General features: G+C 50.3%; 3 protein-coding genes across 8 annotated transcripts; 1 reads left to right on the forward strand and 2 right to left on the reverse strand.

Moving 5' to 3' along the window:
* Nucleotides 1-189: 189 nt before the first annotated feature.
* On the reverse strand, nt 190-1,657 carry LOC105308856 (histone H2AX). The gene has a single exon (XM_011384895.2). It carries the CDS (start codon nt 1,565-1,567, stop codon nt 1,136-1,138), a length of 432 nt encoding a protein of 143 aa, XP_011383197.1. The 5' UTR covers nt 1,568-1,657; the 3' UTR covers nt 190-1,135.
* Nucleotides 1,658-2,340: 683 nt separating this feature from the next.
* Nucleotides 2,341-7,017, reverse strand: DPAGT1 (dolichyl-phosphate N-acetylglucosaminephosphotransferase 1). 2 transcript variants are annotated; one of them, XM_011384900.2, is made up of 9 exons: nt 6,632-7,017; nt 6,199-6,319; nt 5,847-6,060; nt 5,446-5,592; nt 4,274-4,358; nt 3,715-3,903; nt 3,300-3,387; nt 2,978-3,133; nt 2,341-2,896 (listed from the first exon to the last, which is right to left on the reverse strand). In XM_011384900.2, the coding sequence occupies exons 1-9, from the start codon at nt 6,790-6,792 to the stop codon at nt 2,831-2,833; spliced, it is 1,227 nt and encodes a 408-aa protein (XP_011383202.1). In that variant the 5' UTR covers nt 6,793-7,017; the 3' UTR covers nt 2,341-2,830. The 2 variants fall into 2 exon arrangements, with proteins under 2 accessions (XP_011383202.1, XP_023381629.1); XM_023525861.1 differs by having other exon boundaries at nt 5,446-5,523; nt 6,632-7,010.
* Nucleotides 7,018-11,368: 4,351 nt separating this feature from the next.
* On the forward strand, nt 11,369-21,266 carry C2CD2L (C2CD2 like). Of its 5 annotated transcripts, XM_023525830.1 has the most exons (15): nt 11,371-11,665; nt 11,727-12,140; nt 14,141-14,236; nt 14,593-14,712; nt 14,881-14,991; nt 15,088-15,204; nt 15,299-15,410; nt 15,553-15,661; nt 16,368-16,432; nt 16,522-16,649; nt 16,740-16,914; nt 17,594-17,695; nt 17,835-17,971; nt 18,061-18,346; nt 19,380-21,266. In XM_023525830.1, exons 2-15 carry the CDS (start codon nt 11,787-11,789, stop codon nt 19,589-19,591), a joined length of 2,124 nt encoding a protein of 707 aa, XP_023381598.1. In that variant the 5' UTR covers nt 11,371-11,665; nt 11,727-11,786; the 3' UTR covers nt 19,592-21,266. The 5 variants fall into 5 exon arrangements, with proteins under 5 accessions (XP_023381600.1, XP_023381599.1, XP_023381598.1 ...); XM_023525832.1 differs by having other exon boundaries at nt 11,369-12,140; nt 17,838-17,971; nt 19,360-21,266; XM_023525831.1 differs by having other exon boundaries at nt 11,369-12,140; nt 19,360-19,485.
* Nucleotides 21,267-21,655: the final 389 nt, after the last annotated feature.

A 21,655-nucleotide genomic window follows, 5' to 3' on the forward strand; every position in this document is an offset into this window, starting at 1 on the left:
TCTCACTTCTCTTCTAATAGAGCAAATTGTCTCCCAGGGAACACCGAGTGAGCCATAACCTTAAAATCTTATAGCTTGCCCCTCTCCAGTTAACCAGAAGCTTTTATCATAGTCCCCCTAACCCCCACTACCTCAGGAGTTGACAAAGTCATCTATCCCACATTTTCGGCAAAATGAAAACAGCGACTCATTTTTAAAAAACAATCTTTTAATAAACAAAATTAGTCCATCTGAAACTACCCAATACCCAAGGTACTAGTCTTAGATGGGTTAGCTGCTAAATTCCAGTTCAGTTCAGAAGCCAGCGGAGGCTAGGTCCAGACGGGGGCTGCCGGATTGTGCTGGTATCTATACAGGTGCTGGGTTGGCTGGAGGGGCAGTGGGCGGATTGGTGAGGCCCGGCTGCGCGTCAGCTGCAGGGGCCCGCACGCACAAGCCCCGCGGTCCGCACCGCCCGTCCGAACCCCCAAGGAGGCCTTGGCGCCCCCTCTGCCGCCCCACCATCTTCCCGGGAGGCACGCATCTGCGGGGAAAGGTCTGCACGTTACAGTGTGTCCCGGCGGCGCCGCACAGGCCCAGAATGAAGATGGAGGGAGCGGATGGGAAAGGCCTGGGGTCTGGCAGCAAAGGGGGCACCCGAACGAGTTTAAGAATTAATGTCTTCCCCCACCAAAGCCTGGAAGTCAACAGTCATGTCTGAGGTCGCGGCCTAAGCACCGAGCTGGAGAAGCAGCAGACGCGCGGGGCGCGCTGAGGGGCTCCGCCGGCGACTCACCTTCCGGGCCGCGGCCGCTCACCTCAGCCCTACGTCAGAGCGGCAGGTCTGGCCTTCCAGAAGGTGCCGCGGCCTTACCACAGCCCGTCAGCCATTCGGAGGGCAGGGCGGCCGAGTCACAGAGCCGGAGACTACTGGGACCAGGCCGAGCGGCGTCCATCGGCCGCTCACTGACGGAGGACAGGAGCCAGGACCCGCGAGCCCGCGCGGGGGAGGGGCGGCCAGTGGCGGCGGGCTGAGGGGAGGGAGACGGCCGACCGCCGCGGCTCAGCTCTTTCCGTGAGGGCTGTGGTGGCCCTTAAAAGGGCCTTTGTGGTGGCACGGGGAGGGCTCGGCGGCCGGGGGCAGTACGGGCACCCCTCAGTACTCCTGAGAGGCCTGGGTGGCCTTCTTGCCGCCCGCCGGCGCCTTCGGCCCCACGGTGGCGCTGGTTTTCTTGGGCAGCAGGACGGCCTGGATGTTAGGCAGGACGCCTCCCTGGGCGATCGTCACGCCGCCCAGCAGCTTGTTGAGCTCCTCGTCGTTGCGGATGGCCAGTTGCAGGTGGCGGGGGATGATGCGCGTCTTCTTGTTGTCGCGGGCCGCGTTGCCCGCCAGCTCCAGGATCTCTGCGGTGAGGTACTCGAGTACCGCCGCCAGATAGACCGGCGCGCCGGCGCCCACCCGCTCGGCGTAGTGGCCCTTCCGCAGCAGCCGGTGTACGCGGCCTACTGGGAACTGCAGGCCAGCGCGTGACGAGCGCGACTTTGCCTTGGCGCGGGCCTTGCCGCCAGTCTTGCCGCGGCCCGACATGCTGCGCGAGGTAGAAAAACCGCGAGGAGCACTTAAAAAGGAACCAAAACACAGCCGCTCGCTGCAGTCCGACAGTGCCGCGCGCGCCCAGGGGTCGCCCTTATAAGCCCCCAGGGCACACCTCCGCGCCCTTTTGATTGGCTCTTTTCTCTAAAGCCGCCTCTGGTTGGTTAAAGTTAACCCTTTGGTGACGCGCCTCGGCTGGAAAAGCGCGCCCGCCGATTGGCTGAATTTGAAAACCTTTTGCCCGGGGAAAATAGTGAGGAGGAGTGGTGGCATACAGCCAGCCAACCCTTCCCTCATGTAGCCAATCCACGTGAAGCGCGCGAGATTTAAACCCTACAGCCGGCGACCTAAACCAGAAAACAGAGTAGTAAAAGAAGCCACCTCAAGAGCCTCTGGGAAATCCGTGTCGGCCTGAAATTTTTAAAGGAAGAGGGTCAACACTACAACTACCTCTGACTCCCCTTCCAGGTCTGGTCACTCCTGTCCGACAAAAGGAGCGTGAAAAAGGGAAGAAATGAGACCCCCTGAAATTTTGATTCCATACTCCAATCTTATGGCCCTCCATGCCACCTGAAGTATCAGGATTTCAATATTTTTTCAACATGGTCTGTCTGGTCTGTTCTTCCTGCTCACTTCTTGCTAGAAGGGGCTTGATGTACTAAAAGGAAAAGGATGGGTCAGAGAGATAGGCATCTTCTTGAAGGAGGTGCCTCCACTAACCCTCCCAATCTACCCTAAAATGCCCATATAGGAAACATACCTACAGAAACAAGAAAAAGACAACACTTTATTGTCACCACTGGGAGCACCTGCGGCACCCCCCCCCCCACACACACACACACACATACACACACGCACACACACACACACCTTTTCTGCTTTTACTAATTAGAATACTTAATTTATAGTCAAATTCAAGTCATCTTTGAGCCTGTGTCCCTATCACCAGGCCCAACCTAGTCCTTGAAAGTCAGAGTTGTGGAAAACTGCATAACAGATGCAGTATCCCACCTTAGGCTCCAAAGACAGGATGGATAGGGAGAGTGGCAAGTTGAAGAAAATCATAGGCAAAGTCCAATCAACAGTCATTCGAGGGCAAGAAAGGCCCAGTATGTCAATAATCACAGGGGAATGGAAATTCTATGGAGAATGGAGGGTGAGAGAGGCCTGGGCTGAGAGGCAGTCTTAGTCTAGAATGAGGTTGTCCTGAGTCAGAAACCCTGGAGACTATGAAGAAAAGGGCAATGATCCAGGAACTCAGACATCATAGAAGAGTCGGACAAGCTGGTATCGAATGGAGAAGGTGACAGCACTGCCCAAGATCTGCAAAAATAAAAAAGAGACTAGAGTAAAAACCATGGAGAAAGAGAGACAAAGAGTGATAAACCTCATCCCCAACCGCACCTGTAGCAGCAGCAGGAGCAGTGTGAGGTTTCTCTCGTGCATGGGCCCAAACACTTTAAGTAGCAAGTTGATGAGGGTCATGTTGTTACATTCAGTGAAGGCACCATCCTCATTCTCACTCTGGTGCACTGTCACTAGTTGGAAGCTCTCTGCTACCTGGAAGGGCCGGAGGTGGAGAGAACTTCAGTTAATACCTATGCTTCAGGAACGGGAATCTGCTTAATGCTTTCAGAATCCCCTTGAATCTGATGTAGGCCTAGGTTCCCCATTTCCTGAATTCAGGATGGTGACCTAGAGCCTTACCTCCTTGTTCCCCTGTTACCTTTAGAATAAAGGTGCCCAAGAAAGACAGGCTCTTGGTCTTGAACTTGGAATAGCTCATCTCCAGTTTGCCTGTGTTGGTATTGAGTCTGCAGGAGGAAGAGAGCTTTATGTGACTGGGCTACTACTTAAAGAACTCTCCTCAGAGTAGTTATTTAATAGGAAGAGCACCAAATGTGGAGTCCAACAACTTGAGATCTATTTCTGGCTCTGCTGCTTACTACTGTGTGATCAGAGTTGTTGTGAACATTAAATGAAATTATGTAAGTAAATGTGCTCTTAATTTATAAAGGGCTTACCAAAGGGAAACAGCCCTTCTTTGGGTCCACTCCCTTTGCAGAGCAAATGTGTAAGGCTGGCTTTATGAATCCCAAATGAAAAAGCTATAATTTCCCTTTAAATCCCAAAGCAGCTACCTGGGCACACGGTGACGAGGGCAAGGAATGATGTGCAGGAGCTGAGGCAGTGAGTAGAGGAAGTTGAACACCTGGGGCATGAAGAAGAGTAGCATGGTCTTGCTGAAATGTCCCAAGATGCCCACCACGGCAAAGGTCATGCCAGCAAAGTAACAGAAGGTATCTCCCACAAACACCCGTGATGGGTACCTGCGTGGGGGAGAGGATCTGAGCCAATGGCAAGAAGCATTACCAATCTTTTCTCTCACATAACACACCCTGGGCACTGGACTACCCCTGACTCTAGTTCTGGCTCAGAGGAGACTCCCTCCAATTCTCCCAGTAGTTCTTCAGAACCCAAGGTCCTGAATTCATCTATTCCTGGGGCTCCGTAGTACTTGTCACCAACCACTGATGGGTAGAGAGCAATTTAAGAATACTGCCAACCAAAGACTCAGAAAACACTCAACATGAGTATGCACAGGTTTAGGTTAGCCTCTCCATCAGGAGTTGGGTCATGATCAGGACCATACTTGCCACATGTTCAAATAGCTGTCCTCCTATCCACAGGCCTACTTACCAGTTATGGTAGAGCAATCCCAAGGTGGTGAAAAAAAAGGGTATCATGAAGTAGAGGGAAAAGACATGGTCATCCCGATAATCACCTTTGGAAGAAGGAGGAAAAACAAAGAAGGAAAAATTGAATAGCCACTTCCTCTGCATACCCTGGTCCTATCTTTGTTTGCCTCTAAGTTATATCCCAAGCTGTACTGTCTACCTCTTCCAAATCATTCAGGAACTCACTACCCCTTTTATGTCACCCAAGCAATTGTCAACATTCCACCTCTTTCATGAATGCTTCCCAAACTAGTTATTGTTTTAAAATGGTTTAGATTGGTCAGATGTAGGTTTGAATACGAGCTTTACTTCCTATGTGACCTTGATCATGACACAATACTTCTCTAAGCCTGAGTTTCCTCATCTGTAAAATATAGCTGATAATATCTGACATATAGAACTGTTACAAAGTTTAAATGAAAATGTTTGAAAAGTGCTTAGCTTTAATAAACACTTATTGATGTCCATCAACCAAAGACCACCAGAACACACCTGTAATGAAAGCTGGATTTACTAACTTGCAACAAGGGAGACTTTGGAAACCACATACCATGGGGAACCTTGGGATGCCTCAGTAAGGGGGTGTTAGGAGGACTTGTTATAAGATTTGTTTTAAACAATTCTGGGGATGATGCAAGGAGGTTTTGCCCTAGACTGTCAACAGGAATAATTCTATGACTCAGCATCTTAATTTTTATCTATGAAGTGGGAGGAACTGAGTTGTTAGAAGGAAGCAGCAATCACTCATGTTAACCAGAAGAGGGGGATCTTGGTCATTTTTGTGGGGTACACAGTGTTGTAGTTTTGTCTGTGCTCAGATATCATTATAGAGGGGTCTGGTTTTTGTCTTTATCAATGTCAGAGAGTGATTTAGGGATTCTGTGAAACTGTTTATGTTCAATAGGAGAAGACCATGACCTATCTATTAGTGCCGATCTAGCTATAAATGACAGGACTTGTGTTTTTCTTTCTCATATTTAATAAATCTTAGTTGTTATTTGCAAAATAAATATACCTTCCCTATCTTCTATAATTAACATATTGCTTTTTTCCCCCTAATTCCCCAAAGCCAGATATCAGGCAACTCCCTTAACACTCAGACTTCTTTCTCGACCTACCCTCAATCCCACATACCTTCCAGCTCCACCAGGTTGAAGATGATGATGGAAGCAGAAATGACTAGTGATTGGCCAGCCTCAAGGCCATTAATTCCTGCTAGGATATTGATAGCATTGGTACAGAACACTGCCAGCAACCCCATGTAGACATAGTACAGGATCCCTGAGAGAAAACAGTAAGAAAAGAAGTAATGCCACCTACAGAATGAGGATTTAAGGATATTCTTCCAAGAAAAGTGGTGATGACGGAGGATAGGATGAAGGGCCAACAGAAAGGATCTGAGAAGACACAAGGTCAAAACAGAGACACTTGGAGGAGAAAATGGAGCACCAGGAAGGATGCTCTGCTGGATATCTCAGCGAGTAAGGGTGCCCTGAAGTAGAGAACATAGGGGCAGTAGTAGCGGGGCTACTCACCCAAGTCCAAATGCAGGCCAAGAATTGGCCGGAAAGGCTTGGGTACCACAATGGTCGTGTTGCCAAAGTTGGTGAAATAGACCATGAGGAGAGGTAGTGAGGCAGCTGTGGGAAGCAGCAGCTTATGGCGCCAGCGTAGATTCAGTACATCATCCGCAAAGCCCAGGAAAATCATGCAGCAGATGGCAAGGAGAGCACCTATCAGGGCCACGAACTGGGAGAGGATCGGGCAAATCAGGACTCAAAACCTACTTCCACTTCATTATTCCTTTCAGGAATTCCTGTCTTTCTTCGATTCTTAGCCCCTCCCCGCAAACCCAAAAGACCCCAACTCTCTCAGGTAGCTACTTACTTCATGGTGGGGGAAGGCTTTACACTGCTCCTCCACAAAGCAGTTCAGGAAAGGGAAAGGGATGAAGCAGAAGAGGATGATAAGGAAAACAGCACCGCTGATCACTCCCTGGGACTCTGGGCTGTGGCCCAGCAGCAAGAGGGGTGAAAGGGAAAGAGGAAAGGGGGCGTGGTCACTCACTAGTGTAAGCATTATAGTAATCTTATTTGGGGTGGAGGGAGGGCACCACTGCTGGAGTCCCTAATGCACGCCAAAGTTCTCTCTCTCCCCCCACCTATCCCTTCCCCAATTCTGCCCTTCACCTCCCAAGGGTCTGTCTGCTGGGTTGGCGCTGCATGTCCGCGCGCAGTCAAGCATCCCAGTCCAGCCCCTGCCGTGCCCAGCCCTGCCTCAGCCCTTGTCCCCTGCCCGGGACCCGTGTGCCACCGCTCACATCTGCTGCCGTCCGGATTTGTTGAGGTCTTGGCCACAGAGGCGCGCTGCAATGAAGTGGCCACGGAAGGCGGGGATGAGAGTAAGTGTGGCCACAAATCCCAGCACCGAGCCCATCAAATTCACCAGCAGAGGCATCGTCAACTCCGGGAAGGCCCACATGGTGACAAGCCAGGGGGGCCCGCTCTGCCGCCTCCTGAGCGAACGCTCAAGCAGGACACAAAGTCCTGAAGCCTCTGCACTAAGGAGTGGCCGCTCCCCACAGGCTGGGTGTCCCCACACTAATCAGAGCAAACCCCAACAACTCAAACTTGAGCCACCTTCGGAACTCCGGTGACCCTATATGAAGCAACCTCTGCTCCACCCCACTGCATTTTCCTACCCACTGTTTCCGCACGAATCTTGTTCGCAAAGCAACTATCGTTGCGGAAGGCGGCGGCGGCCATTTTTAATATGGGCAGAAGCGTGCGGACAAAAGTGTTATTTTAAACTACATCCGTCGTTCCAGAGTTGAGCCATCCCGAGGATCTTGGAAAGCAATTAAAGACAAAAGCAGATACTTTCCTATCATCATATTACACGTATACAGCCCCAAACGGAAAAACTCCTTGCCCGGTTCCAAGATGAACGCCTCCTTCTACCATGGGTTTGACGCCACTTACTCTTGGTTCCACGTCAGTTTTAGCTCTGTCGGCCTCTGGCGTTTAAAGGGCCAGTACCCTGAGTTTACTCTGAGTTGCTTCAGGATCGGGGAAGACGGCTAAGGGAAGCAAGGGAGAGGGCAGGAGGGACGCGCCTGCTGCGTGTAGAAAATGTTCCCAATGTAGTCGGAAGCCAAGATAAATACAACACCGTTCCTGGAAACGCAGCCACAGTTTGAAAGATGATGTAAATTATAAAGCGCAGACAAAAAGACCCGCCCACTGTATGTTTTTCTTGTCCTCGACCCTGGTACTTTTTCTTAATCATCCCACGCACCCATCTGACCCTCAGTAGCATTTAGTTGCCGGGCAACCCCGCGGAGCACTTGACCACTGAAGGGGCTGGGAGTGCCCTCAGGTCTTGGATTTAACCCGGTACTTGACTTTTCTGGCCCTGGATCACAGCTTTGTGGTAAGCTCCCAAACGGAGTCAGTGATGCTGAGGCGTTGTAAAGAGTAAGGAAGCAGGAGAACCAGACCCACACGTGGCTTCCTGTGAAGCTGAGGAACTCCCAGCCGGTTTCTTTCTCCAGGTTACCGTGCCTTTGCTTAGCGCCTGTTTCCTTGCAAAAAAAAAAAAAAAAACAGTTCACCGGAATCTTCATTCTCTTTCATTCACCCACAGGCTCCTAGGTGGCAAATTATTTCTATTCCTCAGAGACGAAATCACCACCGGGGAGTTGGGAAGACAACTCAAGTATCCTGGCATTTTGTCCACTCTTTTGAATATGATATGCTCTAGGAGTAAGTGTTGACTCTTTTCAGGCCAAAGATAGCCTCACCTGCCTATCAAAACCGGGTGTGAAATGTCCCTTCTCTTGAAGGTGGCTCTAATTAACAATGAAATAATTTACTTGATAGTATTTCACCAAATTTTCAGAACTTATCCCACTGGTATTGTTTTTCTGTGTGTGCTGCACATACGTGTGTGTCAGTGCCTTTTAGTCTGGAAACTCCCTAGAGGCAAGTGTTTTCTCTTCCAAAGGGTGTCCCCAAGGGACTAAGGACACACAGATATCTGTATACAAAGCATCACCAAACAGAATGAGTCTGTGTCTGAAAGAGGTACAGGGCAATTGGAGCACACGGAGAGAGCAATTAGTTGTGACCAAGTGACAGGACCTTGAGGAAGAGTAGCATCTAGAAAGATTTCAGTAAGTGACAAGAGTGGAAAGGCCTTCCAAACAGAAAGTGAGCTGCCTAGAGCAGGTGGAAAGGAGGAGCTTATGGGATCCCCAGAGGAGGCAGCATTCAGTTATCTTGTTGATCAGGAGGAGCAGGCTGAGACTCCGTAGACGTCTGAGAAACAGTCTCTATTTCCCTTATTAGGAGGCCAATCCTAATAAATCTTCCTCCTCAGCGGTGCATTGGGAACTTTTTTGTCTTTCTTCTCCAGAGGTCATTATTTCTTTCCCCCTGCCCCTTTCAACCTCTACTGGAAGAGGGTATGGGGACTTGTTCAAAGACTAGGAATTCATCATTCAGTATACATGTTACCATCAGAACATAGTTACTTGGATACTTGTCATATGATCTGAATATTTTTGTTCTCAAGATGGTAAATGCCCAGTTGATTATCATACTGATCAGGAGAAACAAATAAACACATGACTTGGCCACCCTTGCAATTTTGTGCCTTTCCTGATAAGAGTTCAAAGAATTTGCCTGAAAGCTGAAGCTGGTCCTAGGACTCACAAATCAGGTGAGCTGTTGATAGCTTCAGCTGATTTCTTGGGCTGAGCAATGTCTGAGATGTGCTTCTCCTCCTAGGAAGCTCTGAGTGTTTCCCAGTGAGCAAAGCCAATCCACCATTAAGTGTGATTGCCTGACAAGATCTGTCCCAAAAGTGTTTCACAGTGCCTAAAAAGTCCATGAGACAGCTTTGGATAGTCTGGGGGGCTATGACACTTGAGGACCAGATCCGTGGCTCTTTCCATACAGCTGAGTTAGTCTTTTTTTTTTTTTTTTCCTTCCTACTTCTCCCCTATCAGTTTATCAAAAGCTGTTAGCTGAAACCAAGCCACAGATCTCCCATTCCACTGGGATAACATGAATGAGTTTTCAAAAGAAAGAAACAATTTAAAAAATTTTAGTGTTTACATGTATATTAGAATATTTTCTGTTAGACTTCTAAAAATTACAAAGAATTTGCTAATCTCTACTATGTGAATGGAAAACTCTTCAGTACTGTGGGGGCACAAAGAGATATAAATGCAGTTGTTTGCCTCAAGGAGTCTACTTCAGCATATTAAAGTACCTTGGATGAATATGAGGGAAGAGAGATGAGTAAGACATGGTCCTCACTCTTAAGCAGCTTCCTGGTGAGTGGGAAAAGCAGACATATAAACAACCAGCTAGACTATAAGGCAAATGAAATAAGTGCTACAGGTCTAAGCAACAAGTGGAAGGAAGAGTAGAAGGACTAATTGGGGACACTCATAGAAGACTGAAATGTGAAGCAGCCGAATCTGGCAGCAGAGAACCAAGTGCTCAGTGGAGGAGTTGAGAAAGTAAATTCAAGAACTCAGAGAACTGAGACCCCTGGGAGGTCAGAGGGTTTCAAAGAAGGGTTCGTGGGGAAGAGAGTCTTTATAGTGAAACTTTGCACCAGACAACTTCCCATGGAACCTGCTCCCCTCTCTCTAGCTGCTCTGCCTACTGACAGCTTCCTTCTTTGTCCCTGGGTTCTGGCACTGAGTTCTCTCTTTCCTTCATTTCATGTCTTCTTCCTTCAAGATTAAAGACCTACACTCTAGGAATCTTCCATTGTTTGCAGAGACCAAAAGTGATGCATAGGCAGGGCAACAGCAAGGTTACCTCCTCTCCTACTCCCACTACCCCTGCCCCCATCATTCCTTACAGTGAAATCTAAGGATGCCTCAGGCTCCCCCACCACTCACCACCTCCTCTGGCTCAGGCACTCTTATGCTTACTAGTCAGGTTCTGCCAAGCTCTGAAACTCCATACTTTAGGGGGCATTGCTTACTCCCAGGTACTTATTCCTCAGACTATCTAGTGGATTTAGGAGAGAGATATTTTCTGTTTACCTCTCTAAAGAAGGCACTATGTGCCAAACCTTGCCATATGTATGTAGAGAAGAAGGACCTCTTGGAAAATAAAGATTCCTTTGAATCGTTTTGTAAAATTGTTCTTCCCCTGACTCCAGAAAGCAATGACAAGTCCTTGTCCTATAGAGATAAAATCGATTCTTTTAAATCTAGGAAAAGGTGTACCTATAACATCAGTTTGGAGGTGCTTGTTGGGATAGAAGATATTTGGATGGCAGGGTCTTCTGGCTGAATCTATTGATAGTCCAGCACTACATTGCCAGCTCCCTCCTTATTACCACTCACTCTACACGTGCTTCAAAGGAGCTGTTACTATGGAAATATATTATTTTTAAAAACAGAAGCAGCCCCAGCTTGGGAAATATCTCCAGAACAAACCTACACCAGCAGGAGTCTAATAGGTTGTTCCTGTGTCCTAGCTCCAAAAGCAAGGAGGGAGGGTAGTAAAAGGGGCAGGGGGGTGGTGGGGTGGTGGTGGTTAATATTCCGTGTTCCATTCTCAACTTCTACCAGGTTCAGGGTCTGTTTTTCTCTGGTCGGTATCAGCTGGCCCTCTGCCAGACACTTCTATCTAGGAGGGCGCTCTATTTACCCAGGGCCTAACTTCGGCCAGGAAATGAGAACCAAGAAGCTGCTGAGCCTGGGGGTGTTGGGAAAAGGGGCAATGCTGTCCACAGGGGTCACCACCTTCTTAGCCCCACAGGTGTTCAAACTAAAACAATCTAAGGAACATAGGGAAAGCAAAAGCGGCATCTCAGGTGAGTGGTTACTCCTGCGGTGAGCTCGGGGAAGAAGGAAGTACCCCCATTCTAGAATGGGGCGGGGTGGTCAAAGATCCCGCCTATTTTCAACTCCGGAACCTCCTCCGCTCCCGCCTTGTCCTCCAGTACTCCTCAAGCTCTCTAGTGCAGGGCTCCCCAAGCCCCGCCCCGCGCGGGTGCGGCCCCTTTAAGGGAGGGTGGGGGCGGGGTGCTGGCCGTGTTGTCAGTGTCAGCTCTGCGCACGCATCGCTCCCGGAGCCGGCGCTGGCCGGCGAGCCCCCGCGTTTCTGCAGACTAGTCCCAGCCTGGGTCCCGCCGGGCCCGCGCGGTGGGTGGGAGGAGTCCGGCGCCCGCCGGCGACTAACGTGGGTCGGTCTGCCAGACCAATCGAGGAGCGACTCGGATTACGGAGAGACGGACTCCGGCATCACGACCCCCAAGACCACCTCTTATTGATCTGTGGCACCTTCTAGTGCAGAGCACCAAGCCCCGGAGAGCCCCCGAGCCCGCGCGCCCAGCCCCGGGGGAGCCCGCCCCCGCTCCGCGGCCTGTCCGGGCCATGCTCCCCCGGGGCAGCGGCTGAGCGGGAGCCGGGACTGGGGTTAGGACTGGAGCCCGCACGGAGCATGGATCTGGGCTGGGAGCAGTGGGACGTGGGCTGGGCGGCCCTGCTGATCCTTTTCGCCGCCTCGCTGCTCACGGTGCTCGGCTGGCTGCTTCAGTATGCTCGGGGGTTGTGGCTGGTGCGGGCCCGCGGGTCCCGGGGCCCAGGACCCGCCTTAGCTGACGAGCCTGGGGGCTCCCTGCGGGAGCTGGGCGTATGGCGTTCGCTGCTGCGGCTGCGGGCTACTCAGGCTGGCGCCCGGGAGGAGCCAGGAGTCCGGGGCCTCCTGGCGTCACTCTTCGCCTTCAAGTCTTTCCGGGAGAACTGGCAGCGGGCTTGGGTGCGAGCGCTCAACGAGCAGGCCTGCAGGGACGGGGTGAGTTGAACAGGAGCACCTAGGTGGTCTCCTCACTCAGCCTTTCCTTCCAGGGGAAGAACTGCTCGTACCAGGAGGGTCGGATGAGGGTGGGGATCAACTGGGGAACCCTATGTCATCTCTTCCTTTACGGAATCAGAGAAAAGGGTGCAGGTGAGGCTGGAGGTTGTAGAAATCTGGCTGTGTCCCAAATTTGCTATTCTTGTGGTCTAGGTACTCTGGCACCAAACCCATGCACAAGTTACTGTTCTCTTAGCAACGCTAATCCCCGTGCCTGAGGGCACTTCCCCCTAGCCTGTGTGCCAGTTGTGTTGGGAAGAGGGGCGGGGGGGAGGGCGGGGGGGGCGGGGATAGAAGAGAGACAGGTGCACCTGCGGAAGGAATTTGCCTGGTCCTCATGCCACAACACCGACTTAACATTTTGTATCCCAAATCCCTGGTGTGATCAGGCAGATTCCCAAAAAGAGTGAATTACCCCTACCCCCACCCCGCAGTGATTTCCCTGCTGCAGTCTAACACATCCTTTTCCATGCTAATCTGCAGTGTATGTGTTGAGGGAAAAGTGTTCAGGTGGAGAGCAGGTTGACAATTCACACCCTTTCCATAGAGGAGCCTGGAGCTGCCCCTCCAGGGTCAGTCACAAACCAGCCCAGCCTACTTCCTCCCATTGCACCATGGGCATCTGGCCTCCCAGGAAGTGGGGCAGGAAGCATGATCATAAGCCTGAGAGGTGGGGTGTTAGGTGAGGCCTTCCTCTCATGGGGCCCCTTCCCATCCTGTACTATAATCTATCCTTGCCCTCACATCTATCAGGTCCTTCTCAGAGGGTTCTCCATTTCCAGCCACCACTAGTGTAAGGGCTTTAACTTTACTAGCTCCCCAGATGCCCAGAAACAGAAGTGACCACACAAGAAGTTGCTTTTCTCCTCTGCCAAGCAGAAAGCCAGATGGCTTCTGTCAGTCTATACCTCAGACTCACTCCTCCACCCAGCTCTCCCTGTACCTTGTCCCTGGGTCAGAAGTGACTCCCTAAGGCAGCTGACTCAGCTGGACATTGGCCTCCCTTGCAGGGGGTGGGAGTTGGGGTTCCAAGCATCCATCTCCCCATCTCCCTGGGCCTGTCTTTCAAACAAGACAACTGCAGGAGCAGAGAAATCGGCTTCCCCTGGTTGCCAGGCAAATGAGCCCAGTGGATTTGTTTCCTTCCATCCCAAGACCCAAGGAAGAGCTGCTAGCTTGGTCTGTGCCCCCTCCTCAATTCTTCCCATTCAGCTCTCCAGATGGGGTTGCAGTAGGTTGCTTTCTCTGCTGTGGAAGAATTAGAAAGTTCTTTCAAGACCTAAGCTAAGCAGCTTTCTGTTCACTAATACCACCCTGCCTTCTGCCTAGAGGAATTAGCCAGGCCCCTGGACCTTGAGCCCTTTGAGATTAGTTTTCTTTCTAGTCTCTCGTAAAGTTCCCCAAGGCCATGCTGAGCTGTCTTCATCTCCAGGAATATGAATAGAGTCATACTCTTGCACCTCCGCATCCTATTTAACTGGAAGAAGGCTTAGCTCATATCTCTAGCTCTTGTCTTGAATAAGTGGTGGTACTGCTTTCACCTTTAGCTCAGCTGTGTCTCTCTCAGTCCAACTATTATATATAGGTGGCAACCAACACCTTTATTATTTTTTTCTATGCATCCCTTTCTTCGGGGTGACGGTGGGGGATGAAAGGGAAGAAGGGAGGAGAAGAGGGAGGCTTCTGGTATTCTAGAAGGAATATAGAGTCTTCAGCTCAAGGTGATCTGGTCTCTGAGGTTCTCCCTAGCAGCTGCAAGCCCCAGAGAGGTGGGTCTGAGAAAAACACTTCCTGTCGTATAACCCTTAGCCAACAAGGGGCCAGAAGCCAGCCTGCAGTTGAGTCTTGGGCAGTGCCAGGGCCCAATCAGCAATTGAGCAGCCTAGCTCTGCTGGAGGCATCTCCAGAGATCTGACCGTCTGTCTACATTACTCCCTCAGAGCTCCATCCAAATCGCCTTTGAGGAGGTACCCCAACTCCCACCCAGAGCCAGCATTAGTCATGTGACCTGCATAGACCAATCAGAGCGCGCCATGGTAAGGATCTGCTGGGCACTGACTTCTTTAGGGTCTGAGAGTGGGGCTGATCCCAAGAGTTCCCTTTATTCCAAGGGTTCTTAACTTGAAGTCTATGAATGTCTTAGGGATCCAAGGATTGGCTTCAGGAGGTCTGAGAATCCCACTGAAGTTACATGCAAAATATAGTACATCTTTTTATATTTGCATTTTTCTGGAGAGAGAAGTCTTTGGCTTTTATCTGATTTTTTATAGGCTTGTGACCCCAAAAAGGTGAAGTCTCAAGGAAAACTGAAGTGGGGAGGGGTCTGCTGACCCATTATGAGGCAGGGCATAGCAGGATGAGGCATCCTTTCTCCATTCCTCTTTTGTCTCAGGTGCTGCATTGCCAGCTCTCTGCTGAGGAGGTGATGTTCCCAGTTTCTGTGACCCAGCAGTCCCCCGCTGCTGTCTCCATGGAGACTTACCACGTCACTCTGACACTGCCACCAACACAGGTAGAGTGGGGTGTAGGAAACGGAGCTGGGCAGGGGGTGGTTTAATTGCCTCATCCTTTTCAATTTGGTTCCTCTCTTGGATAGAATTTGGGCAGGGAGGGTCCTGGGGAATGGAAGTAGTCCAAGGAGTGGGGCAAGTTAACCTAATTCCTTTGTCCCTGTCCCCAGTTGGAAGTCAACCTGGAGGAAATCCCTGGTGAGGGGCTGCTCATATCCTGGGCCTTCAGTGATCGCCCAGATATCAGCCTGACAGTGGTTCCCAAGCTCCAGGCCAGAGAGGTAAGGGGCTATGGCTAGAGGGAAAGAGGCAGAACAGGGATGGGAAGCCAGAGCTGGGGGCCCCACCTTTTTGTTCTCCTCTTCTTCTCTCTGCAGAGAGGTGAGGAGCAAGTAGTGCTCTCCACTATTGAGGAATTGATTGAAGATGCCATAGTCAGCACCCAGCCAGCCATGATGGTCAACCTCAGGGCTTGTTCTGCCCCTGGAGGTCTGGTAAGTAGGCACTCAAAGCAAATAGTTTGCAGGCATACTGTCCCCAGGGTACTATATCAGAGTTCTCACTCTTTTTACCTCTTTCTGGTTTTAGGTACCCAGCGAGAAGCCACACATGGTACCCCAGGCCCACCCAGTTATCCCCAGACCTACCCGGTTATTCCTACGGCAGCTTCAAGCATCACATCTGGGAAGTGAGCTGGAAGGTGAGACCTAGAAGTGGCTAGGGGATTGTCAAGGCTATAATTGCAGGTGCTTCCTGCCCCTCTGCCAAGGGTATAGCCTCTCTATTCTTCAATGGCTTCCCATCTTTGATCTGAGCATCTTCTAATTTCTGTTTCCTCATAGGCACTGGGGACCTGTGCTGTGTAGCTGAACTCGACAACCCCATGCAACAGAAGTGGACCAAGCCCATGAGGGCTGGTCCCGAGGTGGAGTGGACAGAAGATCTGGCACTGTAAGGAGTGACTCCTCCCCCATCCCCTCATTCCCATGGGCAGACTGAGAATCACCCCAGTCAACATAGCCCTTGCCTGAACCAACTCTATTTTCAGTAAACTTTGGTGTGAGCCCCTTATTGTGAGCCCTTAGATCCCAACCTGGGTCCTGGGGATACAGACATGACCAAGATATACTCCCAATCCCTGAGTTGATTTCAGGCTCGAGGCAGAGATAGATGCACATAAAAAGATAGTATAAGTGTTCCATCTGAGGCTTACAAAAAGTGCATGAGAATGCTTAGGTGAGGGATATTAATTCTTGTAGGGGAATAAAGATCAGAGTTGGCTTCATGGAGGAGGTGACATTTAAACCACACTTTAGAGTAAGAGTAGGATTTTAACAGAGTGTGAGAGAAAAGTGTTTTTGGCAGAGGGAACAGTTTGCACAAAGGAAAGAGAGTAGTTTGACACAGAGACTTGGGAAGCAGGGTAGGACAGAACAAGGGAGAGTTTGAATGCCCAGCTGAGGAGTATGGTCTCCACTGGAGCCCTGTCCCATTCTCTTGGGAAGAGAAAGTATTTGGAGGGCAAGAATTAATCTGCTTGGAGTACTTGTATCATCTTATTTATGTGCATTTCTCTGCTTCTGGTCTGTGATCAGCTCAAGGGTGGATTCTGTTTGCTAACCTTCCCCCTACCTGCTATTCCTCCTCTTGGCCACAGAGATCTGGGCCCCCAGAGCCGGGAGCTGGCCCTCAAAGTGCTGAGGAGCAGCAGCTGTGGAGACAGTGAGTATGGGGCAGGAAGGAGCACCTCTGGGTGAGCGCTGAGTGGAGCCTGGTCATGGGACCAGCTCACAGTGCTACCCTTTCCTCAGCTGAATTCCTGGGCCAGGCCACACTGCCTGTGGGCTCCTCTTCCAGACCACTGTCCCGAAGACAGGTGTGCCCACTCACCCCTGGTCCAGGGAAAACCCTGGGACCAGCAGCCACCATGGCAGTAGAGGTGAGAAGCTGACCCCTGGGGGAAGATGGGAGGAGGCAGGGGAGGGCAGTCTTTGAGGCCCAGCCTCTTTGCTCTTCCACCCCTTGACAGCTTCAGTATGAGGAGGGCTCCCCCCGGAACCTGGGCACTCCCACTCCCTCCACTCCACACCCCAGCATCACACCTACCAAGAAGATTGAGCTGGACCGGACCATCATGCCCGATGGCACCATTGTCACCACGGTCACCACTGTCCAGTCCCGGCCCCGTGTAGATGGCAAATTAGGTAAAGAGGAGGAGCCTGAAAGCCCAGCTCTAGCCAGGGGCCCCTGGATTGCAGATCCATGGAAGGACAGGGAAAGGGCAAAGAAAGCCCTAGTTCCAATTCCCTCTGGTTTCCGACCACGTCTTTCTCATTTCCCCTACTATTTTCCTCTCTCCCCCATCCTGGACCCACCAGCTCCTCATATGGGACTTTTGCACTTCTACCTCCCCAAGTTTCTTCTGTCTTTTCACAAGTTTCCCCTCCCTTTCCCCAGCCCCAGCTTCTAATTGTCCCTGCCTCTACGCTCAACCTTCCAGCACCTGCTGGGATCCTCCAACATACCCAGTGGGCTCTGGTATTCCTCCCACTCCCAGAAACCCTTCATGACATTTCTTCTATCTCTAGGGGTCCCACAGAATTCTCCCTACCTTCAGTGGACCCCTGTGCCATCTCTACACCTCTCAATATTTTTATGGTTTCTCCCCATACCCTCAGTAGGCCCCATGGCACTTTCTCACATTCCCATTGGTTTCTGTGGTGTCTTTTTGTCCACATGGCATCTTCTTAATCACCCCTGGGATTAATAATCTCTTAGTCACCCCTGCCCTCTGAGTCACCAAAGTCTGCATCTCAACAAAGATAGGGGTGAGGAGGTACTCTAAAGCACCTCCCAGCTCACTGACCCTCCCCCACCCACCAGACTCCCCCTCCCGCTCCCCGTCCAAGGTGGAGGTGACTGAGAAGACAACAACTGTGCTGAGTGAGAGCAGTGGTCCCAGCAGTACCTCCCACAGCAGCAGCCGTGAGTAGGGAAATGGGAAGTGTGAGTGTTGGTTGGCACTAGGGCTCCAGAGTCAAAAACCACTTTGGGTAGGGCACAGGAGTTCAGGTCGAAGAAGAAACTGGGGAGGAGTCAAGTTGTCTACTCTCTGTACCTCCAGCAGGGGAGAGCCACCTTTCCAACGGCTTGGACCCTGTAGCAGAGACAGCGATTCGCCAGCTGACTGAGCCCAGTGGGCGGGCAGCCAAGAAGACACCCACCAAACGTAGCACTCTGATCATCTCTGGTGTTTCCAAGGTAACAGGATTCAAAGGAAAGGAGCCGGGAGGAGAGGGAGAAAGCCCTAATGGGTCACTCCTGCCCATTAAAACTATCCCTCTTGCCAGGTGCCCATTGCTCAGGACGAGTTGGCACTGTCTCTGGGTTATGCAGCATCTCTGGAAGCCTCAATGCAGGATGATGCAGGGAGCAGCGGAGGTCCCTCTTCACCTCCCTCAGATCCACCAGCCGTGTCCCCAGGACCCCTAGATGCCCTCTCCAGTCCCACAAGTGTCCAGGAAGCAGATGAGACAACACGTTCAGACATTTCTGAGAGGCCATCTGTGGATGATGTTGAGTCAGAAACAGGATCTACTGGTGCCCTGGAGACTCGCAGCCTCAAGGATCACAAAGGTGGGGAGATTTTGGAAGGTCTTCCCATTTTTTATACCCAGTATCATGACCTGGGTCCTATTAGACCCTTAGGGACATGGAATCCCCAAGCCAATTTGCCTTCTTTTTCCTCTCCCTAAGGATCACCAGAGTTCCCAGTCTGTTTCAGCCAAGCTAGAGTAGAGAAGGAGAACTTGATGCTTTGGGTCCTGTGGCATCATTTACCACCATTGTTCTTTCTTCCTAGGTCTAAGTGTACATCTTCCTTTCCTCATTCTTTTTTCCTCCCTCCCTCCTTTTCTCCCTCTTTCCCTTCCTTTTTCCCTTCCTTTCTTAACTTTCATTCTGTTTTCTCTCCCCTATGATTATAAGAAATCCTACCCTGGGCTAACCCTCTAGCAGTGCTATAGCCTGTGGGTAGCTGCGATACTTCTAAGTTCTAAGGATGAAAGATTTGCCCCCAAACATCTTCATCTTTCTACCAGTGAGTCTATCAACCACAGATGTATTTAACTGTTTATGATTTAAGCCTGCATCATTTTTCGGGATATTGAAATTTCTAAGTCCAAAGCCTGCTGTGTAAGCAGCTTCCTCAATATATTGGTCTGATTTACTTCTTTGAAGTTTTCCAGATGCACCGCTTCCTGTTCACATCCTGGATGTGACAAGTCACCAACTCACCTTGTCCCTTCATGATCTTATAGGCCTTTAGAAACACCCTTTGCTTGGCTTTTGTCTTTCCATAGTAAAGAGCCCCAGTTTGTTTTCAGTCAGTCCTCACAGAGGAGCTGGCCCCATGACAGTCCTCCTCAGGGCCATTTTAGTCAGGAGTGCATGCAAAATCCCATGAGCACCACATTTTTTTCCTTAAGAAGGATGAAGGGCATGTTTTGTCCTTACTTTCTTTCCTAAGGAAGCCTGGCTTTTCTAGGCCAAGGGCCTGGTTCTGTTCTAAATCTTCGACCCCTCCATGCTTGGTCTTTTTCTGACCCCCAGTTCACCACACCTCCGTTGTGCCCCTTTCTCTGCCACAGCTTCCCTTCTTCTCCCACAGTGAGTTTCCTGCGCAGTGGCACTAAGCTCATCTTCCGCCGGAGACCTCGGCAGAAGGAAGCTGGTCTGAGCCAATCACACGATGACCTCTCCAACACGACAGCCACATCAAGTGTCCGAAAGAAGGCTGGCAGCTTTTCTCGCCGCCTTATTAAGCGCTTTTCCTTCAAATCCAAACCCAAGGCTAATGGCAACCCCAGCCCCCAGCTCTGAGGGCCTTCCTTACCTCCTGAGCTAAAAGAGGGCAGGAGTCCACTCAGCCCAATCCCCATGTCTCCTTCCATTCCCCTTCCTGGATTCCCAATAGCCTGGGCCAGGGAAGCTCTCTGGGTTCCAGGAAGCCCTGTCTACCTGGGGCCGTGGGGCCAGTTGGAAGGGTACTTGCAATAGGAAGCATGTGAGAGGTGAGCACCATTGCTGAGGACATAGAAGAAGAAGTGGTGGCTGGGAGTAAGAGGAGAGCTCTGTCCTGGCATGTATGGGCATTCCTCAGAAACATTTGCCTGCTGTTGACGCTGGCCCCTCAGAGGAGTCCCAGGGCGCTCGGCGTCTCAGCTGATCCTTCCTCCCTTATTTATTCTCTTTTCTATTTATATGTGTGGTCCAAGACCCTCAGTGAACAGATGATAGAGGGCATCTCTCCCAGGTGACCCTTCTTTCCTGTTTTAGGAGGGTAGGCAATTCCCTTTGGGATGGGGCTCCTATACCTCCCTCAGGTTCCCACTCTGACCAGCACCAATGTCTGCCTCTGAGGACATTGGCAGCTCATAGAAAGTCGGGCCGGTGCCCAGGATGGGGGGCAGGTACTCCCCACCTCCCTGCCTCCCCTTCCGTTCCTCATCCCTCCTTCCCCCTTTATTACCATTTTTGTACTTGATGCCTTCTCCATGAGCAGTGGCTCTGTTGGAAGGAGGGATCCAGGAGCTTGGTGGGAAGCCTTCCCTGGAGAGATGGCTTTAGGGGCTTTATTTAAAGACTATGTGATGATGGAGCAAGAGCAGGGCTGCACCTCTGTATTGGGAGATGTCCATTGCTGTGTGATGGCTTGGAATTTAATTTATTAAAGTCAAACTGGAGTTTATAAACTGGACAACTGGTTATCTTTTAAAAGGCAAAGGTAAGGCTGTTGTGTTGATGAAGTAGGAGGAACAGAGATGGGAATCTGATAGGTGGAGTAGGCGACACATGTGCTGGGTCTGCTGAGAAGTTCCTGTACTGAGGAAGGGACATTTAGAAAGAGGATGGGAGAACAAGAGTCTTTGAAGGATGAAGTTGTAACAAAAAGAAGTCAATTGGCTAGTACAGGCATCTTCATTCCCCTTTCTTGAACAAGCTGCTCCTTCTAGGATATAATAGTCCGGAATACAAACTCTGGATCTTGACTGCCTGGATCTGACTTCCAGCTTTACTAATTACCTGTGTGACCTCGGCAAGTTATGTAATGTCAGAGTGCCTCAGTTTTCTTATCTGTAAAATGGGAACTGTGATAATAGTAACTATCATTTGTAGATGAGAAGTAAATGAAGTGCTTAGTACTTTACTGGCATATAGTCAGTGATGAAAAAGTGTTAACTGTTGCCTCAGAAGAGACAGTTTGGGAGGGGGAAGTCTTAAAGGGTTTCATCATAATAAAAATTCTTGTATTCCTAAATGTTGGCTAGTTTCAGGGAGTTATGGATACTAGCAAGCTCTATGTCCCTGGTTCCTGTTCTCTGGGACCTTACACAGGACTTGAACCAGGTAAACTGCTATAGGATGGCAGAGCATTGGACAAGGGACGGAAAACCTGAGTGTGCCACAGACACATCAAGTGACCTTGAGCGGACTACTTCTCCTTTCTGGACCTCAACTTCCTTGTCTCTAAAATAAAGGCTGGCCTAGATAATCATTCAGGTTACTCCCATACTTGCCATTTGACTTATCTACATCACAGGGGGTTCAGGGTATGTGTCTTTGGATAAGCAGCATGGAGTTTTTAATATTCTCCGTGATCCTGTCCATACTAGTCATAGAATATGTGACACTTAAGAGTCACAGACTATGGATATTTGGTTTGTAAATAATATGCTCAACTCTAGGTCATGTAAACTCAAGATTTATCAAGTTACTTCCACTGATCTAAGGAATGCAAATCTTTGTGGTTCAAATCTTAGAGGAGCAGTTTATTTGTTTACCAGTATGACAAAACAGCCAAACACACTGACCCTGAAATTTCACAAGAAACTTTTATTGATGAGAGGACAGGTATTTATTAAAACAAACAAAAAACAGTTTTAT

The sequence above is a fragment of the Pteropus vampyrus genome, unplaced genomic scaffold, assembly GCF_000151845.1.
Source record: "Pteropus vampyrus isolate Shadow unplaced genomic scaffold, Pvam_2.0 Scaffold633, whole genome shotgun sequence".
In the NCBI taxonomy this organism is placed as follows: domain Eukaryota; kingdom Metazoa; phylum Chordata; class Mammalia; order Chiroptera; family Pteropodidae; genus Pteropus; species Pteropus vampyrus.